Source organism: Crinia signifera, chromosome 12 (genome assembly GCF_055691185.1).
Source record: "Crinia signifera chromosome 12, ASM5569118v1, whole genome shotgun sequence".
In the NCBI taxonomy this organism is placed as follows: Eukaryota; Metazoa; Chordata; class Amphibia; order Anura; family Myobatrachidae; genus Crinia; species Crinia signifera.
Genome location: NC_139228.1, coordinates 45020754 through 45042707, shown reverse-complemented (window position 1 = coordinate 45042707; position 21954 = coordinate 45020754). Strand labels below are relative to the sequence as shown.

Genomic DNA, 21954 nt, shown 5'->3' with positions numbered 1-21954 from the left:
AATTACATAAAACCGATGATTAGCAACATCATTTTCATATGTAGTTTGAAACACCCTCCTTAACTGAAACAAAAACAGCTGTGTACAAACTGGGTGAAAAACATCCAATCTCGCTTGTGGAAGACATGTCACATGCCATACACCATAGCAAGATTGTATACAGCAACGAGACACAAGGTAGTTATACTGCATCAGAAAGATCAAACATTTCATGTCAGAATGGGATTTTCAAGATGTTCAAGCAGTTAAAGAATAACAAAGAAACAGGCAACGTTGAGGACTGTAAACTCAGTGGTCGGTCAAGCATAATGAATGCATTAGATGAAAGACACATCATGCTTACTTCCTTTTGAAATCGTAAGATGTCCAGCAGTGCCGGCACCTGTGAACTGGCAGAAACCAGTTTGACTCAGGGAATGCATTCAGCATCCCAGCGATGAGGATGGTGTCAGTCACGATACCAACCCTGGTGTTCCGGCTTACCACAAGGAGACCGTCATCCTCACTAATGTCAGCATTCCAGCAACATAATCCCAAATGCTGGCATCCCGACCATAAGCATGTGGGCAGTGTTAGCATTAGGCTGGGGGAGGGGGTCGTTTTAGGCACTAGTCCAGTACTTAGGGTTAGGCTGTAGGGTTAGGTGGCGGGGTATGCGTATTAGGGTTAGGATGTGGGGAAGGAGGGGTTAGCGGGTAAGGTAAGTATACTTTCCTGACCCCTGCCGGGATTCCCTCCATCAGGATGCCGGCATCGGTATTCTGACCATTGAAATCCCACACTGCCAGTCATACATATGTATCCTGGACCCAGGATACTGTACGTTTTTGGAGAAGTCTTCATGGAAGAATTGAGTCTAGAAAACCCATACAGGCAACACAACTATGCACAAAACATACAAAGATGTGAAATATTGGCTGTAACAAAAGGCAGTTTGTTTGCCAAAGGGCTGTAGAGCATTAAAGAGTTTCTGCAGGCAGCAGTGAAGCATGGTGGTGGTTTCTTGCAAGTTTGGGGCTGTATTTCAGAAAACGGAGTTGGGGATTTGGTCAGAATTATTGGTCTCCTTACAGTTCCATCAGGGAGGTGTCTCTGGTTTCAAATGTATCCTGTAGCATGGCAATGGTCCCAAATATGCAGCCAATGTAAATAAAAACTATCTTCAGTGTAAAGAAGAAAAAGGAGCCCTGGAAGTGATGATAGGATGATACGGCACTTCCAGAGCCCTTATCTCCACATCATGGAGTCTGTCTGGGATTAAATGGAGACATAATATAACCTAAACCAGCAAATTATCATCTTTTTTTTGCATAGAGATAGGTAACAGAATGTAATCAGTGGCCACAAATTACATGTTTTCATTAAATTGCAGGAATTCCTAGGTGCTCCCTGTAGCATTTATTTTTAGATAAATTGATTACACCAGCAGATGATACACAACTGTTACAGTAACTTGCAGCCAAGCAAGGGCCTCTGGAAATTAATAATTACTGCGATGCACAAAAGTGTGTATGCATATGTTTTGCATAATTACTTGGATGGACTTCAAAAAGTCAAATTCGACGGTTTGTAACATCATCTAGAAAAGCAGTTGGTATATTTGCATTTCCTCCTAGTGGGTGTGGGAAAAATGCAATTCTGTATACTAGACATAATATAGTACTAGGTTGTTTGTGTTTTTTTTTTTAGATTTAATGATTCATTTTGTCTTCTACATACAGTACAATAGCAAAATTCAATTCACAATTATTAACATTAATTTACATAAAAAAATTAGGGGGTGGGGGTTTGTTTATAATAAATACAATATTCTATCTTCTTGATGATTACAACCTTGATCTATTTTAATTTAAAAAAAAAATGTTTTTATGAGATAACTATTTAAAATGTCCTTGTTTTCTGTAGGACAATACCATCCATTTTTATAGATTGCAGAGCTAATGTAAAGGCCCATACACACTGGGCGACTTTCAGCTGAAAGCGTCCCAGGGTGTATGGGGCAGGGAATTGTGGTCCTGCATCATCGCTGATCTGGCCGCTCATCTGCTGGTAATACCAGCAGATGAGCATCGGAGTGGATGGCTTTCCATAGTGGGACACCCCGGGGAAAATCGCGAAATTGCTTGTAAACCGCTCAGCGTTTATGCACTGAGCATTTTTCAGCCCAGTGATTTTCTCCATAATCGTTATCCATACGTTGATGGACTTGACCTGTGTCCACTTTATCGTTCTTTACCGCACTGCCGCTGTGCAGTTTTGCAAAACCTCAAGAGTGCCATCTATTGCTTTCTGGATATATATATAAATATATATATTATATATATATATATATATATGCACTGGAACAACCTCCCGCCGCCCATCAGGCTGCACTGCACTGGAACAACCTCCCGCCACCCATCAGGCTTTCTGATTCCCTTACCTCCTTCAAGCGCTCCCTCAAAACCCACTTTTTTTGACTAGCCTATCCCTCCTCCTAACCTCTTTTGATCCTCCTATCCTGCCTCCATTCCCATCCGTTCCTACTTATCCTATTGTTTTTCGTTTGTCCACCCACCTCCTTTTAGTATGTTAACTCTTATGAGTAGAGCCCTCCTTCCTCACGTACTCACCCTACCTCTTTACCTCACCTGTGCTCCTGTCCTGTTCTTCCCTTCCTCTACTTCATCTTCAGTCTCCTCGACAATTTTGACACCTAATTTTGAACTGATGCTGATTTTAGTTCTACCAGCTATACCCCTATTTATACTGTATTTTTCAACACACCCTGTACGTTACCTTGTAACTTGTTTTTTGTTTGCTATGTACAGCATAACAAAATAGTATATATACTACTGCTGGCAAGGGCACCCAGGATCAGAGACTTCTATAACCGGAATGCCAGGTCGCTATCCAGATATATGTATGTGTGTGTATATATGTATATATATATATATATATATATATATATATATATATATATATATATATATATATATATATATATATATATATATATTTGTTTTTGTTTTTTTTTAGTTTGCAGCTCCTAATCAGTATGAAACACCTTAGCCAAGGGCGTAACTACTATAGATGCAAGGGGTGCAGCTGAAGTGGGCTCATCTTACTGTATAAGTAATATGATTTACATACATTTGTCACCATCTACTGCTAAATAGGGGGCCCTTAAAAACTTTTGCTATGGGGCCTAGCCATATCTAGTAACGCCGCTTAGTCCTTAGGATAGTGTATTTTCTTTTGTGGGTGTTAAAATATTTTTCCTGTGCAACCCTAAATTATACCTTATACCCTAACTTTAGACCTATTAATACAGTGCTTTAAGGTGGACTAGATGAGCATGAAAAGAAGCCTTGCTCACAATGCAGCCTCAGATATAATAATCTACTTTTGATTTTGAAACACCTCATTTGAAATGGAATGAGTTGTGGGTTTGATTACAACTTTTAAGGAACCCAAAATAAACTGTATATGAGGCATTCATCTAAAGCTGGATACATGCATGTACAGATAAAGCTAGCGAGAGAGATGCTGCCGCTACCCCCCCCCCCCCCAGTGGTTGCTCGTCATGGAAAGCATCGGTAAGTGTGTATGCTCTTTTGCATGGCCACCGCCTATCCAGGACTTCCGCAGAGTCTTATATGTTCAGGAGTTCTTCATTGCTCCTCCTCTGCCATTGGACTGCCTTTCCGGCATCGGGTAGGCTAATATTAGCTGATACAAGGGGGCGAGACATTGACACTCAAAACCATGTTTAAAAAAATGGTTATTATCGAATGACCACGGTGAGCAAATTATGGCTCATTGCCCGCGCATGCTTCCATATGCTCATATTAGTAAGTTAAGCAATACAGCAATATTATTTATATCTAAGATTATACTAGACGCTTCTTTCTTTGTGCTTTGCATCGTTTTTATCATTTTAACAGATTTTTTTGTAAATTGGCTTATGCCCCAATTAATGTACCACCAGCTATAGCTTTGCCCACATTAACCACAATTCAACCCACCTCTACCCATATCTACCCACCTATTTTTATTTTATTTTTAAATGGCACTGACTGCGCTGTGGAGTTATGCTTTATACATTTGACAAATATTTTTAGTCTTTCACTGATTTTACAGAACAACTTTTTTCATTGGTAACAATGTGAATTATATATATGTTATATAATTAGATGGTGATGGGTGGTGCAGGGCATTCAATGGTCTTTTATGCAGAAGGATCAGACTTGTCCAAGTCTTCCACAAACTACAAGAGAGACACACAAATAGAAAAGTCCTCACCTTTAAATGGACTAAAAATCCGCTTGTGGGTGTTATAAAGTAGAAGATACCCTGGGCAAAAGTTGTACTGTATTTTGGAATTCTGATTCCATGGGGAAAAAAAGTGTCTATGGGCCTTATTCTGGTTCACACCTTCTGGCAAGATCCTTCTTAAATGGACAAAACCATATGCACTGCAGGGGGGGGGGGGGGGGGGGCAGATGTAAAATGTGTAGAGAGAATTAGATTTGGGTGAGTTATTTTGTTTCTTTGCAGGGTAAATACTGGCTGCTTTAACCCCACCCAAATCGAATTCGCTCTGCACAAACTACATCTGCCCCACCTGCAGTGCACATGGTTTTGTCCATTTGAGAAGTAATTTGCTCTGAGAGTGAACCAGAATAAGGCCCTATGTCTTACATCCGTAAATTTTGGGAAGTTTAGTTTGGATGATTAAAAATAGTTCTGGATCATTAATTGCTTGAAATGATAATTAACTTCACGCTTCCAAGATTATTTGTACAATGTGGGTGTTTGATTAATGTAGGACTTCACCCTTGTAAAAAAGAAAACACGTCTTAAAGAGGAGCTGTCACAAAAAAAAAACAAGCTTCCTATGATAATAATGGCATTGACTTGGGTATATTGTCTATTGATGGGCCATGGGCCAAAAGCTTCTTACCTGCCATCAAATTATATGTTTCTGTTCGATTGTCTGCTTTTCTTTTAGTACACAAAGGGTTATTCAGTAGGATTTTACCTACAGTGCAGTTACATCCGCTGCATGGTAGATGCCGTCATAGACCTTAGTCATCTGTGGGATAACGCACTCTGTGTAGTCACTAAGCACAGGAGGAGGGTGGAATACAGCGTGTACCATTGCAGCAAGTACAGAGAAGACCTTTACCATAGAGATCTCTGTAGCCGCACTGATTACCTGCTTGCAGTATTTAACCCCACCAAAGGTAAAATGTCTGGCAATCTCTGTAGTTGCAAACGAGGTGAGAGGTGACAAAGGATCAATATATAAAAAGAGCCTTGATTATATGTGATTAACTGCTATTATTTTAACTTGTTGTGCAAACTAAAGATAATGTGTGAGGATAGGGACCACACATGGCATTTGAATTTGTATCAGGGTGACCATTGCTGTGCGCTCCTTGCCAATGTTCTGCCAGATGAAGGTCGCATTATAACTTTGAAAGCATGCATTGCTTTATCCTTTATCGCTAGTTATTAGCTATTCCAACTTTGTTAGTTTTTCTTGTAAGGCTTTCTATGATTCCATGTATGTTATATTTGTAGCTGGTGAGATGTTTTCTATAACCCGCAATGAGCCGTACGTACAGTCATTTACTGGTGACTAAAAGTTCTGAGCTTCCGTATATGGCAGCATATAGTCGCGGGGCAAGTCCGCTCATTGAACAGAGCATAATGAAAAAGCAAAGGTTAAATAATTTATAAAGAAGAAAAAAATCCCAAAACATTTTGAGCCATATTCAGTGCCGTCGATGAGTGGCGGCGAGTGGGGTTTGTACAGTGAGGATGGCTTTTTTTGGCAAGGAAGGCATCCAGCCCACTCGCCAGCCACCTGCTGTATTCAATGTTTTGGGGAAATCCTTGCCATCAGAGGACGTCGAAAATTCCCTTGCACGGCACAGCTCGCCACAAATGCAGTGAGTCTGCCACATTGTGTGGCGAGCCTCGCTGTATTAACTGCCACACTCACCATTTCCACCTCGCTGAAAAAAACCGAGGTAGTGAAAGGGGGTGAGTTGAATACTCTGACGGCAAGCTATCAGCATTGCTCACCGTATAGCTCGTCATCAGGGGCTCGCCATTGGCATTCAATATGCCTCTTTGACATAAATGCAATAATTAACACACCGTTGAATATCTAATTTCCATTACATTTATTTATGTTTCTTTCTTTATTTTTTTTTTTTTTTTATCCAGTAGAAAGATTGGTACTCTTTACCTAGAACGGCGCCCACGATGTCCATCGCGGTCATCGGGGGTAAAAAATCGCGGCCATCGCATGCACTAAAAAAAGGGTGCGACGTGATGCCCGCGATTTCCCATAGGGATCAATGTTAAAAGTGTGATTGGACGCGATTTTACTGTTCAATGCCTCAATGCCCGCGATTTTTCCATAGAAAACAATGTTAAATGGGCCACAGAGCCCAAATAGTCCCCCTGAAGTGTGAAATGGCCCCCACAATTGTTAACGCCACCCCACGATCAACGTGAACCCGAAGCGTGGCGAGCGGCGGCGGTACGCGTCCTCCGACCTTTTCATACCCCCACTATCCACGTCGGCGTGGAGTTGAGAATAGAATAGTGTGGCGAGCGCAGCGAGCCACCGAGCCCGAAGCGTGGCGAGCGGACGCGGATACCTGTGAAGCCCGCGAAGAGACTCGTTTACCTGTGAAGGTATCCGCGTCCGCTCGCCACGCTTCGGGCTCGGTGGCTCGCTGCGCTCGCCACACTATTCTATTCTCAACTCCACGCCGACGTGGATAGTGGGGGAATGAAAAGGTCGGAGGACGCGTACCGCCGCCCCTCGCGGGCTCGCTGCGCTCGCCACGCTTCGGGTTCACGTTGATCGTGGGGTGGCGTTAACAATTGTGGGGGCCATTTCACACTTCAGGGGGACTATTTGGGCTCTGTGGCCCATTTAACATTGTTTTCTATGGAAAAATCGCGGGCATTGAGGCATTGAACAGTAAAATCGCGTCCAATCACACTTTTAACATTGATCCCTATGGGAAATCGCGGGCATCGCGTCGCACCCGGTTTTTAGTGCATTTGATGGCCGCGATGCCCGCGATGGGCGCCGTGCTAGGTAAAGAGTACCGAAAGATTTTATTTATTTGTTTGTTTGTTTGTTTGTTTTTCAGATATTACCCTTGCATGTTCGATTTTATGAAATGAAAAACACATTGGTATTTCTGCCTGATTTTATTTGTTCACTTTTTAAGCGCTCATTTTTATTTCATTTGGCCTTGCTTCAATTCTAAATCCTGCTGATTACATACATTTGTGCCACTTCTAAATATAGCACCGGAAAGCAATACAGGTTAAGGTGCTGTTACAAGGCTTTTGTTTTTGTCCATAGATATGAATGGAGCTGCAGGCTAGTCACTGTCATTATTTATTTCCGTATAGCATGGTCTGCTGTTTTCATATATAAGTTACTGTATATGGGGCTGATTCACAGTTAGACAGTATATTGATTTTTACTCCAGTAGTTTATTTTTTAACCTGGGCATGCGCCGGAGCTGATTGATAGGCTGTGGCCATTTATGGATGGAGTAGAGCAGGTATGTCCAACGTTGGCCCTCCAGATGTTGTGAAACTACACATCCCAGCATACTTTGCCACAGTTTTGCTATTAGAGAATGCTAAAACTATTGCAAAGCATGCTGGGATGTGTAGTTTCAAAACATCTGGAGGGCCAACGTTGGACATGCCTGGAGTAGAGGGGGGCATTGGTTAGTTTTTGACAAAACAGAAGCATGTTGGCCCTGTTTGGTGGGCATGCCCTGGCCAGAGTCTGCATCTAACAATACAGATTTACTGGTTTCTGCATCAGAATTCTGGCAGCTCCCACATTACCAATGTCTGCCTGATGGTGATCCGATACTGTGTCTTCTGATGTCACAGTGGCTATACAAGCCACCCGTGGGCATATTTTTTAGTACCTTAGATGCCCATTGGCAAGATATTGCTATAGCTCTGTGAGTAACTTGCCCTTTTGGCACTATTTTTATCCAGACTGAAATAGTATATGTTTTTGTTTATTTGCATGTCATTAAATGATGGTTACTTTATGTTTCAGTAATTTATGTTCAGTTAATGCAAAACTTGGTATTAAATGGAAGTAAATGTACCTTTTTCAGTCACCAATTTGTTTCTTTGTTTATGATATTGGGGGCATGTAATCCTGGATTAATGCTGTCGATCCCTCCCGACAGCCGTGATCCTGGGCCGTATGCATTTTGCCTGACGGGAAATCGGCAGGCGGGATTCAATGTCCCGTCTGCTGATCAGCAAAAAGGAGGCGTGTCCATTAAAACGGCCATGGATTGTCGATCTACCACTGGGATCTTGACAATCCATGGCCGTTATCGGCAGAACGGGCCCAACAGCTTTTTAAAGTCGGGCTCGTACTGCTGTGATCCCTCTTCAATGCTGTCGGTAAAGACCGCATTGAATAGGGCCTTGCTGCTATTTTCCCCGTCAGGAATAGCGGCGGAGGATTGCATACCCCCCTTTATCTCTACAGATAACATGTTTTTTGTATAGAAGTCATACAATTTATTTTCAAATTAATTTAGTGACAAATTTCACATTGTTGGGTAAGGAATTCCTTAACATGCTAATGTATGGTGTTAATTGTTAATGTGATCATTTTGACCATCCTAAAATTCTCCCACTGATGACAATCACTGCTATAGAGATTACAATCAGTTGGTGTATGGCCATTTTCAGATTTTAAGATCAAAATTTTTTGCCAACTACTGGTAAATAACTGTGCTGTATGGGCGCAGATTGTACATTTTGGAAATTATGCAATTGTGGGAGAAATCACAAAATCTTGAAATCATGGATTGCAGATTAGGATGAGTGGCACTCGCCATTTCCAACTTCATTCAAAGATTTACTTTTTTTTAATAGGCAAGTAGCCCTGCACTCACCCTCTGCCGTGTAGACTAATGTACTGTAAGTAACAGGTGTCGACTGTGAATGAAAAATGTGACGCACTGGATTTATAATAATAATAATGATTTATTATAATTGTGCTGTGCTGACATACAAATAAAATTGTTGGCAGAGGTAACCAGTGTGCCTATAGCTCGTGCTGAGTTATTATGTCAATGGCACTGATGCTGGGCAATGAACTGGCACAATGCGGGGGGGTAGTGGGGGGTAGTGGGGGATGGTGGTGTTGGGGCAACTCTGTGGTGGGGTAATTGCACAGAGTGATGGTGTGGGATCTGCGGGAAGAAGTTCAAGTCTGTAACAAACAGGTCAAGGTAAGAGTGTAAATGTCACCAGGGGCTGGCGTCCCTAACCTCCCAGTGGTGCATTCAACACTTACCCGATACCTGTCCCTCTGAGGCTTGATGTCCCTCGCCGCGTCTCTGTCAAACTTCAGCGGCGCGTGCACTCGTACAGCCGGCCGCTGGTCCACACTGCTCACATGGCGGCTCCCATCACTTCCGGGTTCGGCTTGTGGGCGTGTGCCCGGAGTGCGGGTGCTGCCGGAGCTGTGTGCGCTCAACTCCTCTGTCAGGAGGAGACTTGGATGTAGGTGTTGGTGGTCTGTGGAGCTGTGACCAACGCGTTTCGGCCACGATCCGGCCTTTTTCAAGGATGTTGCTGGTCAATATCGTAGTGGGCTTTATTGGGTGACGGGTCCCGCCCCCATTGTTCTGATAGGCGGTGTATTCTGTCACTCAATGTCTCTCTTACAAGTTTCTGGGTGGGTGTGTCGCTGTGCCGGTACATGGTACACCCACCCAGAAACTTGGTCAGTGAAACAGCGGTCAGTGAAGCCAGAGGAAGGTCCAATTCCTTTTTTTTTTTAATGTAATCAATATACCTACAGTTTACATTCAGGATTTTATAGATTAAAATTACATAGATGAGAATTTGGAGTGAAGGGCATCCATTGACCAGCTTAAAGGGGAGCTGGTAAAACCAATAACAGAATTATTCAACCAGTCACTAGCTACTGGAGTAATCCCAGAGGACTGGAAAACATCAAATTTAGTCCCACTGCACAAAAGTGGAAGCAAGGAAGAAGTAAGCAACTATCGACCAGTGAGCCTTACATCAGTAGTAGGAAAATTGATGGAAACACTCTTAAAACAAAGAGTTGTAGAATATCTCAAAACCAGCAATTTACAGGATCCAAAACAGCATGGGTTTACTGGGGGAAGATCATGTCAAACCAATCTTATTGACTTTTTTGACTGGGTGACTAAAGTAATAGATCAAGGTGGGGCTGTAGATGTAGCTTATCTAGACTTTAGTAAGGCTTTTGACACTGTCCCACATTGCACACTGTTAAATAAACTTGAAAGCTTGGGATTGGATTCTAAGATAGTTGAATGGATAAGAGCATAGTTGCACGACAGAAAACAGAGAGTTGTAGTAAACGGAGTACAGCCAAAGGGGGGAAAGGTTACAAGTGGAGTACCCCAGGGATCTGTACTTGTACCAGTGCTTTTTAATATCTTTATTGGTGATATTGCAAATGGAATTGCAAAAACTACTGGCGCTTTCACACTAAACCCGGGTTGCCCATTTTACAGAGGGAGACCTTGGTTTAACCCTTATAACCGGGGTCAAAATACCATGTTGCTCGACCTGGATTAAAAGCTGTGGTGCTTTCACACCGTACCTTGCCCATATTTCACCAACACTGCAATAACCTGGGTTAGAGGTGTGATGTGAAAGGGGTAGAAGTAAGTTAGTGCCACTGTACAGGCTGCAGACACATCCCTACTTAAACAAACAGCGTATGACATGCATTGATGTATTTATTTTTAATAAAAGGCAGAGTAGTAAATACATTGCAACATGAGAAATACAGCATGACAACTCAGAAAGCAGTTTCCTGCAGAAATTAAGACATTAACCTTTTGTAAAAATCAATACCATCATGTAGACATCTCGATGCCAAAAAAAAAAACAGAAGATAAAATCCAGTTGCAAAAGGTTGTTTTTGGATGTTCATCCAGAGCACAGGAAAAATGCATCCGCTTAATTGAAAACTATATTTGTTTTTAAGTACATTTCCACTTGCGGGTTAAAATGTAATAAAGTCCCTGCTGTTTATGTCAGAACAGAGACTAATGATTTATCCACTCTGTTCTTTCAGTATAATACCTTGAGCCAATGGGGAAATTAGTTGTTTCCTTGACATGTGATACAATAAGAAAACAATTTATAGAATGGTAGCCCAGCTTTGAAGTTGGACAAGATTTAATTTTCTGGTTGTATAACGTAGACATTTCAGGTACAGAACGGGGAGAGAAATGTCAGGCTGAGAGACACTAATATCTTCAAAGCTGGTTTTATTATGCGCTATCTGTCTGATGAGCTGAAATGCGGCCTGGCTTACAAACAAACACACTATGGGGGAGAGTGATAAAGTACCAACCAGTCAGCTTCTATCATTTTATAGGCTGTGTTTGAAAAATGGCAATAGGGAGCTGAGTGGTTGGTACTTTATTTCTTTACTAAATTCAATCAAACTCCTAAAGCTGGGTACACACTGGATGACATTATTAACGATATTGCAGATTCCGGCAAGTTGTCAACGACACCCTCTGTGTCTGTACATGCAGGACAATGGAGGATAATGCTAGCGAGAGCCATGCTGCGGAGTGTAGCATGGTCCTCTCTCCCACCATCATGTATGAGCGTCGCAGCTGGCATCATATGCTGGGTACTGTTCCGCTAGATGTCACTGGGTACACACGTCATCACATAGGCATGCTCAGCACATATTTTTAGGGGGTGTCTGTAGCACCACCTATTAGGCATGTCTAACAAGGCTGCAAGAAAAAATGGTGATCTCAGAGCGCTGTAACCCCCTTTCTAGAACTAGTGATAATAGTCCCAAAATTGCCGTGTGTAGGGGAACTCCACAGTAAAATTGAAATCCTTTGTCTGGTCGTTCTTTCCAATAATTCCGAACTGACCTGAAATAGGTGCCCTATGTGCACATAGCAGGTTCTTTGTTCTTCTCTAACTCTGCATGCAGATGGAGCCACACCATTCCAATACCATCAGGGTAGATGACCATTGAAAGTAACACTCACCAGAGCCAAGTTCCCTATAGGCGCTGAAAGGTTTATATTGAACTTGGCTCTGGTGAGTGTTACTTTCAATGGTCATCTACCCTGATGTTATTTGAGATCACCATTTTTTCTTGTAGCTATTTGTCTAGGATCTTGGAGTCTTAGGGTGATCTTGGGCAGCAGTGTCCCAGGCGCAGTCACTGTTTTCTAATTTTTTCTTCTAATGTCTAACAAGGCCCATTGGGTGTGTCTAATACCGCCAATCAGGCGTGGCTACCATCATCTATGGGCACTCTCTACAATATAAAACGTCTCTCGGCCACACCATAATCTCCTGCCTATTTCAGTTTTTGTCTAATTAACAGTCTGCGTAACAGTACATGCAAATAAAGTTAAAAAAAACAACAACAGTGTTTGACATTGTTCTAGTACAATTAACAATGTAAAATGATCATAATTGATTGATGGGTGCTTCTTTTAATGGAATACCATTCTAAAAAGAAAGAAACTTTGGTCAAAGGTATTGCTAGCGGCAGGGAGGTGTTAATAAAGGTAGGCAAAGCATTAGCATAACACTCATCACACTGTACATAGCTTAAGACCAGTATGAGTCAGCTCAGGAGCTTGAATCCTTGCAGAATTATTAGAAATTTTCAACTTTGAAAATTTCTCCATTGTGAGACGAATAAAGGAATTCTATTCTGTTCTAAACTGAACAATATATTGCTGTTTTAAGTAATATTATTATTGTTAACCACCCCTTTGTGGTACTTCACCTTTTTTGTGCACAAAGTATAATACGTGAAAGTAGCCCTCTGTCCCGCGATAACATATTGGATTCGAAAACTTATCATGTATCCCATGTGTTATCGCCTGAAAATGGGACATTTTTATCCTGAAAAGAAGTGTGCTTTAATTGAATAACCCTATAATAACCATTGATCAAAAAACAGCAAAAAATTTTTTTTTTAAAGTGGGAACTTATTTATGCTACCGTAGTTGAATACAATGGACTAAAATGTAAGTTACAAATTGTCTGAACAAACGTACTGATCATTTTTCCTGTGTCTTCTTGTAGTGAGTGACAGTTGTTTCAGGAGCCTGGCAGAAGATCGAAGCGGCATAAACCTAAAAGACTTAGTACAAGATCCTTCATTGTAAGTATTGTTTGTTCATTACTGAAATGTTAGCGCTGTAACATGGTTGCAATGCTTTTAGATTTGTGTTCTTACCAGTACAGATGTGTCGTCATCCATCTAGCCTCAATCTGAGTGCGCCACCAATTCTTCTAACATTGAACACAAAGATACTTTGCTGATTAATTTGATATTTGATGTATGTTTATTGTATGTGACTGAGTATTGGGACAAATTTAGCTGCGGCTGCTTCATTGTAGCACTTTGTGTACAATTTCAGAGACTCAGTCGCATACAGATATACAATTGTCAGACTGTATATTATATTAATGAGCACAGTCTCCTTGTATGTAACATCAGATAGAAGGTACAGTGTTATCCTCAAATGCTATTCATTTTCTAGATCGCCTAATAAAAAATTAATACAGAAAGCCAACTACTACCAAATCAGAACAAAATGTACCTATTCCGTGAGCGGAATGTCCAGATATGTCATAATCCTGCCCCTTATTCAGCCTTTTTGACAGTTAATCGGGAGGCAGAAATCAATGTGCTGCCTGTCGAGTGGTGAAAAGGGGGCGTGTCAGCCAAAACGGCTGTGGCTTGTTGAGATACGGCCATGAACTCGACAATCCATGGATGTTTCTGATAAAACAGATCCCACTGGTTTGAAAGTCGGATATGTTTTGTTGAGTTCCGCCTTCAATGCTGTTGGAAACAACAGCATTGAATAAGTGTCCGCTGCTCTTTACCCCGTCGGAAATAGCAGCAGGGATTGAATACACCCATAAATCTTCTCTGATACAGATTTTTCAGGTTTCTGCTATCATTTAAAATGCATTAGTTCATGTGCCTAAACATCAAATAATAATGATATGGTTTAACTGTTCTGTTTACCATATGTATCAAGGATATCAATACATACTGTAGTATTCTGAATAAAGCTAGCACCCTGCTAACAAGGCTATCTTTTTGGATTGCCTAAATATGTATGCGTCCGAGGTGGTTTAAACCGTATAACTTCCATTATTATATGGCACAAAATATCCAACGGGATCTGCCACTGATGATTCATCTGATGATTCATTATTAATTTTCAATACATTTTTTTTATTTTTGTAGATTTATTTTTTAATTACCAGATATTTATATAGCGGACACATATTCCACAGCGCTTTACAGAGAAATGTTTTACCATGTGAGCAATTGAATAGCTCTGGGCACTTAATCCAGGAGCTACATCTCCATGGTGCTATTATCCCCAGTTTCCAGCAACTCAAAATGCGATCTAAAAATGAACCAATGGTCAGAAGCTGGTTGGCATAGAATACACAATTAAAGAAAAGTGTTAACATAACTTAAGGCTTGTATCACAAAACACCTTTTTCCAATAGTTAATTTGACAATTAATTTGACAATTAATTTAATGTGTTAGTTGTGTGCTCATATACTCTTGATATAACATAACACTAAATAGCTGTTATTGTGAGTGCCTGGTGTTCTATGTAATTAAGCAAATGTTTGCCAGTATAGTTTGCAAGATTAGTGCACTCGTGTAAGTTGTGCAAATGTGGATTTGAAAAGTCACAATTAAGCTATTGTGCTAGTAACATTACATTGTACAACTTTCTTGGTGATCCACTTATTATCAGTGGATCCTACACAAAACGGTTAAGTGTATTTGCATGACCAATCTCAAAATATTGATTGGTTTAACATGTCAAATAGTCCCATGTTTGTCTATCCCACGCAGTATGTTTGAAGTTGCATGTTTGCGCCATTGAGCAGTTTAGGCGCTGCTGCAGCCGTCCAACTGACATTTCTCTTGGGTTTTAGTTATTGCCAGTTACTTATACAGCGCACACATATTCCACAGAGCTTTACAGACAATATTTGAACATTCACTTTCTGCAATAATGGAGCCTATAATCTATATTCCCTACCAGATGTACATGCACACACATTCTGGAGTTCATTTTTTGGGGTGCCAATTAACCTACCAGTATATTTTTGAATTGGGGAAGGAAACAGAAGTACCCAGAGAAAACCCACGCAAACATGTGGAGACTATACAAACTCTACACAATTAAGGACCCATACACTGTGATTGGCCCAAATCACATGTGTATGACATCCAATCTGATGCAGCCATCAGCGGCACATTGTGGGTGCTTTCTAGCACCTGCAATGAATCTCATCCAATGTGGGGGCTGCCAAGGGGTGGGGCATCGTAAGCCAGACGGGAGCAACCGGAGGAGGTAGCTAGACACATTAAAAAATTTACAAATGAATAGGTGTCGCTGATAGAGCTCTATCAGCCAATCATCGGCTGCCTATTCATTTGTATGTTTTTTTTTTTATTCCCTTGCAGCCCGGCTCCCTCCTTCTGGCTCTCGGTGTTCCCCTGCCTTGCTTCCCACATCTGAAAATGTCCCTTAGTCGCAATACAATGCAACTAGGTTACACGAGGAGACTACTGATTAATCTGATATTATATTTGGGTGGGACCTCATATCCTACTTGCATCTTGGGTATATACCGAACAGGACAAAGGGTTGTTGTTTTTTTTAAACTGCGGCTGTTACATTGTAGCATTTTGTGTTACAAATTCAAAGACTCAGTTGTACACATACTGTATATGAAAGCTTTATCAAATTAATCACAGTCTTCTTATGCATTGAGTTGCATTTTTGGAGAGAAAAAATGCCTGAAGCTAGAAGAGTCCCACATGGCCTGGTGTTCCACAAGACGGGCTTTTTGCCATGACTGCAGCTAAGACGTACAGTATGAGGACATATCTAGTCTGACAGGTATTTTATCTGTCCGTCTATGCGCAGCATAATGTTCCATTAAATTTTGTTATTTCAATTTGGATTTTTCCCAGAACCACATATGATTCCTTCCATCAGGTAGAAATGCTCTGCTCCCGGACTTGCCTCTTATTTTATTACCACCATATGTGTTGAACTAGTTAATTGATGAGATTTGATCAGATCATGTATGCTCAAGCATTTCAAACGTCAGTTCTCTGTCATTATCACATTTTTATTTTCTAAATTATCTATTTTTCATTATAGCATATTGCAGTGGTTCCCAAACTCTGCGCCTAGGCTCCCTGGGGTGCCTCGGAACACTTGCAGGGGTGCCTCAGGTTGCTGGTCTAGAACCAATTCTAATTATTTTTGGTTAATGAAATAGGCAAAATCAGTGCTTGTGGCTTCCAGTTATAAAATATGTGGGTAAACAGAAGTGAATCATGTTCTTCACCACATAAATGGACCTAAGGATCCCAATTTATTTAATTAAATTTTTTCCCCAGAAAATCTCAGTAACAAACTCTTGGCCTAGGGGTGCCGTGAAAAATATGCGTATACTGTAGGGTGCTGTGATTCAAAAAGTTTGGGAACCCCTGGCATATTGGTATACAGCTGCCCATACATGGTCCGTTTAACGGATCCGTTTTGGACTTAAATAGCACGCATCGCATCGCATGCCTTGTGCATGCAGTGTGCATGCAATGCGATCCGAGGCGATGTGTACCTAGTACAAAAAGTATGTGCAGCACATACTTTTTGTACCATACTATGTGATGCGCGGAAGCGCGCATCGCATAGTACAGAACAGAGCCGGTCCACAAAGGGCCGTGTATGGGCAGCTTAAGTTGTTCAGCACGGGCTGAAGACCACAGATGTTCTTCTGCTTTCAGCATTTTGTGGTGCGATTGAGAATAAGATTTGTATCACAGAAGTTATCATGAGCTGGCATTCTGTGTGTTGGATGATGCAGTTCTGATTTTATGGGTGAGATTTAATAGGATGAGAAATTCGGTACAAAATCTCCAGTTTTTTTTTAAAGAGGCAATCATTTACACCTTAAAATCAAACTGGTTTTGCAGTGTAAATGATTGGCGTTTTAAAAAACCCTGGAGATTTCTTACCAAATCTCTCACTTTCTGAATCTCTCATCCTATTAAATCTCACCCAAAATGTCTTATTTAGATCTACTGCACATGACTGTGCTAGGCAACCTTTGTTGAATCTATACTGCTTATTATATCATCTGTACATATGAGGAATACTTTGATTACAGACCAACAAAATATTTTATGTTCAGTAAAGTGATGAATGAGGGTTGGGAGGGGACACTTAAACGGTGACAACTTATTACACACTTTTGTATGAAGTTATATTTACTTTTCTAATAAGGTAAATGATAGGATTCTCTGCCCATTACTGTGTGAGCCCTTGTTAATGGGAAACAACGTCTCATTGTGTCATCATTGTGGAGAGTTTGGCCATTCGCTGTATGTAATTCTCATTGTTTCTCTAATGTCCTATGGGATACTGGGGTTCAATATGTACATCTTAAATGTTTTTGAAACTGCATGACTGATTCCACATCACTCTCCTATAACAAGAATTATGACAAAGGCACAGATGTAAAATGTGTTCTAAATGAAAAAAGACATGCACTTGACTACGTTTTTTGTTGCACCTCTCTTACACCACAATTACTTTAAAATACATAAATGCATCCACATAAGGGTTGGTTTAAAGCGAATTAGTTATACAGTGGCATGTTCATGATGCTTCATTGTCAGCTTGATGACGATGAATAGCGTATTTCTGTTAAACAGCAAGCAAATAACAATCATTTATCAGAAATGAAAAGCAATGTGTAATATGGATGTAATTACTTCTGCAGATATGCAGTACAGGTTGAGTATCCCGTATCCAAAATGCTCAGGACCAGAAGATTTTTTGGATAATTGATTATTCCATATTTCAGAATATTTTTATATTTCAATGATGTATCTTAAGGTATCTTGCATTAATGTTGTACAAACACATGAAATACACAAAAATATATTTTATTTGTGCATAAAACAAGGTTTAAAAACACTTAATTTGAATGCCAAGCAATCATCTTCTTGCCCATATATAGTGCCAGTTACATATGATGCCCCCAGTAGTTCTGTTTCAAATGTCCCCAGTAGGATATTAGCCAAATTATTATTATTTTTTTTTACTTTCTGAAATGTATGGTTTTCGGAATAATTTGACTGATAAACTGATACTCAACTTTTTTTTTGCTAAAAACTTACTGGGGACATTTGTAACCACACTACCTTCATATGTAACTGGCACTATATATGGGCAAGAAAATGATTGCTTGCCATATAAATTCAGTGCCTGAGATAGTACACAAACTTTGTTTCATGGTTTTAAACCTTGTTTTATGCACAAATAAAATATATGTGTGTGTTTCATGTATTTGATGTGTTTATACAACACAAATGCAAAATACATCAAGATACATCATTGAATATAAAAATATTCAGAAATACGGAATAATCCTTTATCCAATATTCTTCTGGTCCCGAGCCTATTGGATAAGGGATAGTCAACCTGTACTTACTTCTACTTTCAGTTCTACATACAGTAGCACAGATGGAGCTGGTCTCTTCATTGCTGGTGCTGCGCCAGAATCTGGCGAAGAGACGCCCCATCTGACTGAGACGCGCGTGCGTCTCACTTTCCCGTCGGCGGGGGGGGGACGGGAACCCTGTCCGTCTCCGCTTCAGGGAGACGGACAGGATTAGGGGGTGGGGGGGGGGGGCGGCGGGGACCCGGGGGGAGCCCGCGTCCCCTTACGGCGGATGGCAGGGGATGGCGGATGGCGAATCTTCCGCCATCCTCTGCAAGAGCGAGGCCCGCTCCATCTGTACATGAATATTAACTAAAATGGAGCATAGTACTAGTGTACTAACCATGTGCCCATTTAACCACATCAATACCACTCTGTACCAGCTGCAAAGTAGTCTATTTTGTGACTCACGCGTCACCAAAACAAGTCCAGACTCACATATCCGTGCACTACAAATGACCGCTTTGAAATAATGAGATGGATTCCTTACAACTTGTGAAACTGCTTGTAATTAGCTGCATTAAAAAGTGAACCCGATCTACTCTGTCAAAGTCACCACACACAGCCCTGTCCCCAGGGTCAGCCATCATCTCCGTGGATGCTGGCCACTTCCCCAGAGTGACGGAACAGAGAACCCGACAAGGCCATGCCCCTTTATATTAGACTTTGCCTCTTTTGGGTGGCCACACCTCCTTATGGGTGGGAGGAGTAATAAAGAAAGCCGCCACACCCAGCGACTATGTTAAATATAATCTGCAAGAATACCTGTTTGTCTTCTGGTTTTGTAAGCACCCTTATGTCACTAATTCTGCCTCTGACTAGTCCCTTGCAAAATATATATTCCTGTAAGAATTGGTGTATATACATAAATGTGACAACTCTTCTTGCTTCTGATTGAGACCTTGTAGGGAGTGAATAAGGGACTTTCTAGCACATCTTTCTGAATTGCGGAGAGTGCCAAATCACAATTTTTGCATACAGTACATATACACATACAGACATGCTGTATCTTGGGACACAGCAGCATATCACAGCAGTGGGTTTAAAATACCTGTTTGTGGAATTTTGTACTGCCGCTACGTGCAGCATTTTTGCCATTAGCATCACCTCTGTATGATGCCCATTGACGGACATTTGATGGATCAAATGCAATCAGTGATAACTTTTAACACCAAAAATAAGGGAATCCAATGATCTCCTGAAAAGAAACAGATGGTTCTGCGGCGGTTAATCCTTTGCAAATCTGTGAGTTATTTGATTCATTTCAAAGTAAACTTGGCTTTTCTGGCTCTTCAATTGAGTTTAGGGAAATTGGAGCTTACCATAAAGAGCTTATCATGCACAGCTAGATAAATGTTTCAGGAAATTCAGAGATGCTCTTTTTATTCTGACAACCTAAGCATTCTATGAGATCCGAGATTCTGAGGGAATGCGCAGAGTTCTGTCAAAGACATTTTTTTTAATTATGATCAACAAATAAAAGTTTTTAGCAGAACAGTAACTCCACTTAAGTGATAACAGAAGCAACACGTAAGGGAACTATTACTATTATCCTGGTACATATTAGAGTGGACAAGTAACCAGGGGTTGATTAGTATGGAGAAACAGCCCTAATGGAGCTGGGGTATGTTGATGTGCTGACACGGCCTTCCTTGTGTCTTTTTCTGCAGTTGGGTCTGTAACTTCATGCTGATGTCACTACAAAGCCCTTTACCGGTGTATATCCATATGCCTGTACGTGCAAGGACTGAGACGCCCATCGTCAGTGCCTACAGACTCTAATATATCCTGTGTATCTGTAGACACCACAATTAGTTGCACCATCTGCTAGGTGCCGATCATCCGTCTGAGAATTCTCTCCAGTGTTATTGATTCAGAGACTATGCATCAGTAACACACCAGCAAAGCTACCATACTGTGATCTAGATAAATAGATGATAGGGTACAATAATAATAAACTCAAGTACTTAGCCCATGATATTACACCACACACACAGGTCCCTGTCCCTCCTAATGTCACTGTTCATGCAGGTACCTTGCCCTCTATATTATGCGCATGCAGGTCCCTGTCCCTCTGTACTACACAGCGAGCAGATCCCTGTCCCTCACTATTAAACCATGCGCTGGTCCATGTGCCACTGTATTGCACCACACACTGGTCCCTATTCCGCAGGTCCCTGGCTAAAAGGTCACCAGGTCATTTTAGTTTCTATTTCATTATGGGCCATATTCAATGCGGCCGGCGAGGGGGTTAAACAGCGGGGATCACCGAAAACAAGTGACCCTTGCCGTTTAACACACACCCCCACCGGCAGCTCACCCTATTCTACGTTTTGGGGGAATCCTTGCTGTAAGCGGACAGTGAGGATACTGCCAAACAGTGAGGCTCAAGGCTAATGCGGGGAGCCAGCTACATTTAGCTGCGAGCCTCCCTGTTTTAGCAGCCGCACACACAGTTTCCCCTCCTTAGCATGGAGGAAACAGTGCGTGCAGGGGGTCAGTTGAATACTGACCCTGCGAGCTGTGACAGCGAGCAGTCAGCACTGCTCGCTGTCACAGCTCACAAAAAACATGAATACACCTATATAAACGCAGGTTCGTATCCCCTCTATATTACACCACACATGGGTCCCTATCCCTCTATATATTGCACCACAAATTGGTCCCTTTACCCTCTATATTTCATCACATGAATGGACCTTACACCACATGCAGGTCCTTATTCCCCCTTTTCTTCACTTTTTGAAGCCTAACCTCTCTCTCTCTCTCTCTCTTTTAGTCTTTATTCTCATTTTTTTCACTTTCCTTTTTCATCTCTCACATAACACACTCGCCTTCCTCTTTCAAAGCATCTTGCCTTCTTTTCTCTCACATACCTTAATCATGTACTGTTAATGTCTCAGGTCTTGTGAGTTATTCTTTTCTGTCATTTCCAATACACATTCTTTTCCTTAAGCCCCAAACATGCGGGGTGATTACTGCTTAGCGATGTGATCTAAGCAAATCTAGTGTAGGCGATCTCCTTTGTGCTTCCAGGTGGCTGAATTGCCCATACACACATGTGTATGTGTGCTAAATGATATGTGCTAACCAGTGTAAAATATGCACATGCAAAGCGATCTATCTAGATTTTACACAACTAAATCTACAGTTGTGCTCATAAGTTTACATGCCCAAGCAGAATTCATGATTTTCTGGCCATTTGTCAGAGAATATGAATACTCACAAACTTTTCTTTCACTCATGGCTAGTGGTTGGGTGAAGCCATTTGTTGTCAAACAACTGTGTTTACTCTTTTTACACCATAATGA

General features: G+C 41.2%; 1 protein-coding gene across 37 annotated transcripts in view; it reads left to right on the top strand.

Annotated features, from left to right (window-relative positions):
• GPHN (gephyrin) overlaps positions 1-21954 on the top strand; it is a 435418-nt gene that overhangs the window by 93594 nt on the left and 319870 nt on the right. For all 37 annotated transcript variants that reach the window (XM_083166733.1, XM_083166721.1, XM_083166724.1 and 34 more), the window contains exon 2: positions 13159-13237. In XM_083166733.1, coding sequence (XP_083022859.1) covers positions 13159-13237 — 79 coding nt within the window. The remainder of the gene's footprint in view (positions 1-13158; positions 13238-21954) is intronic.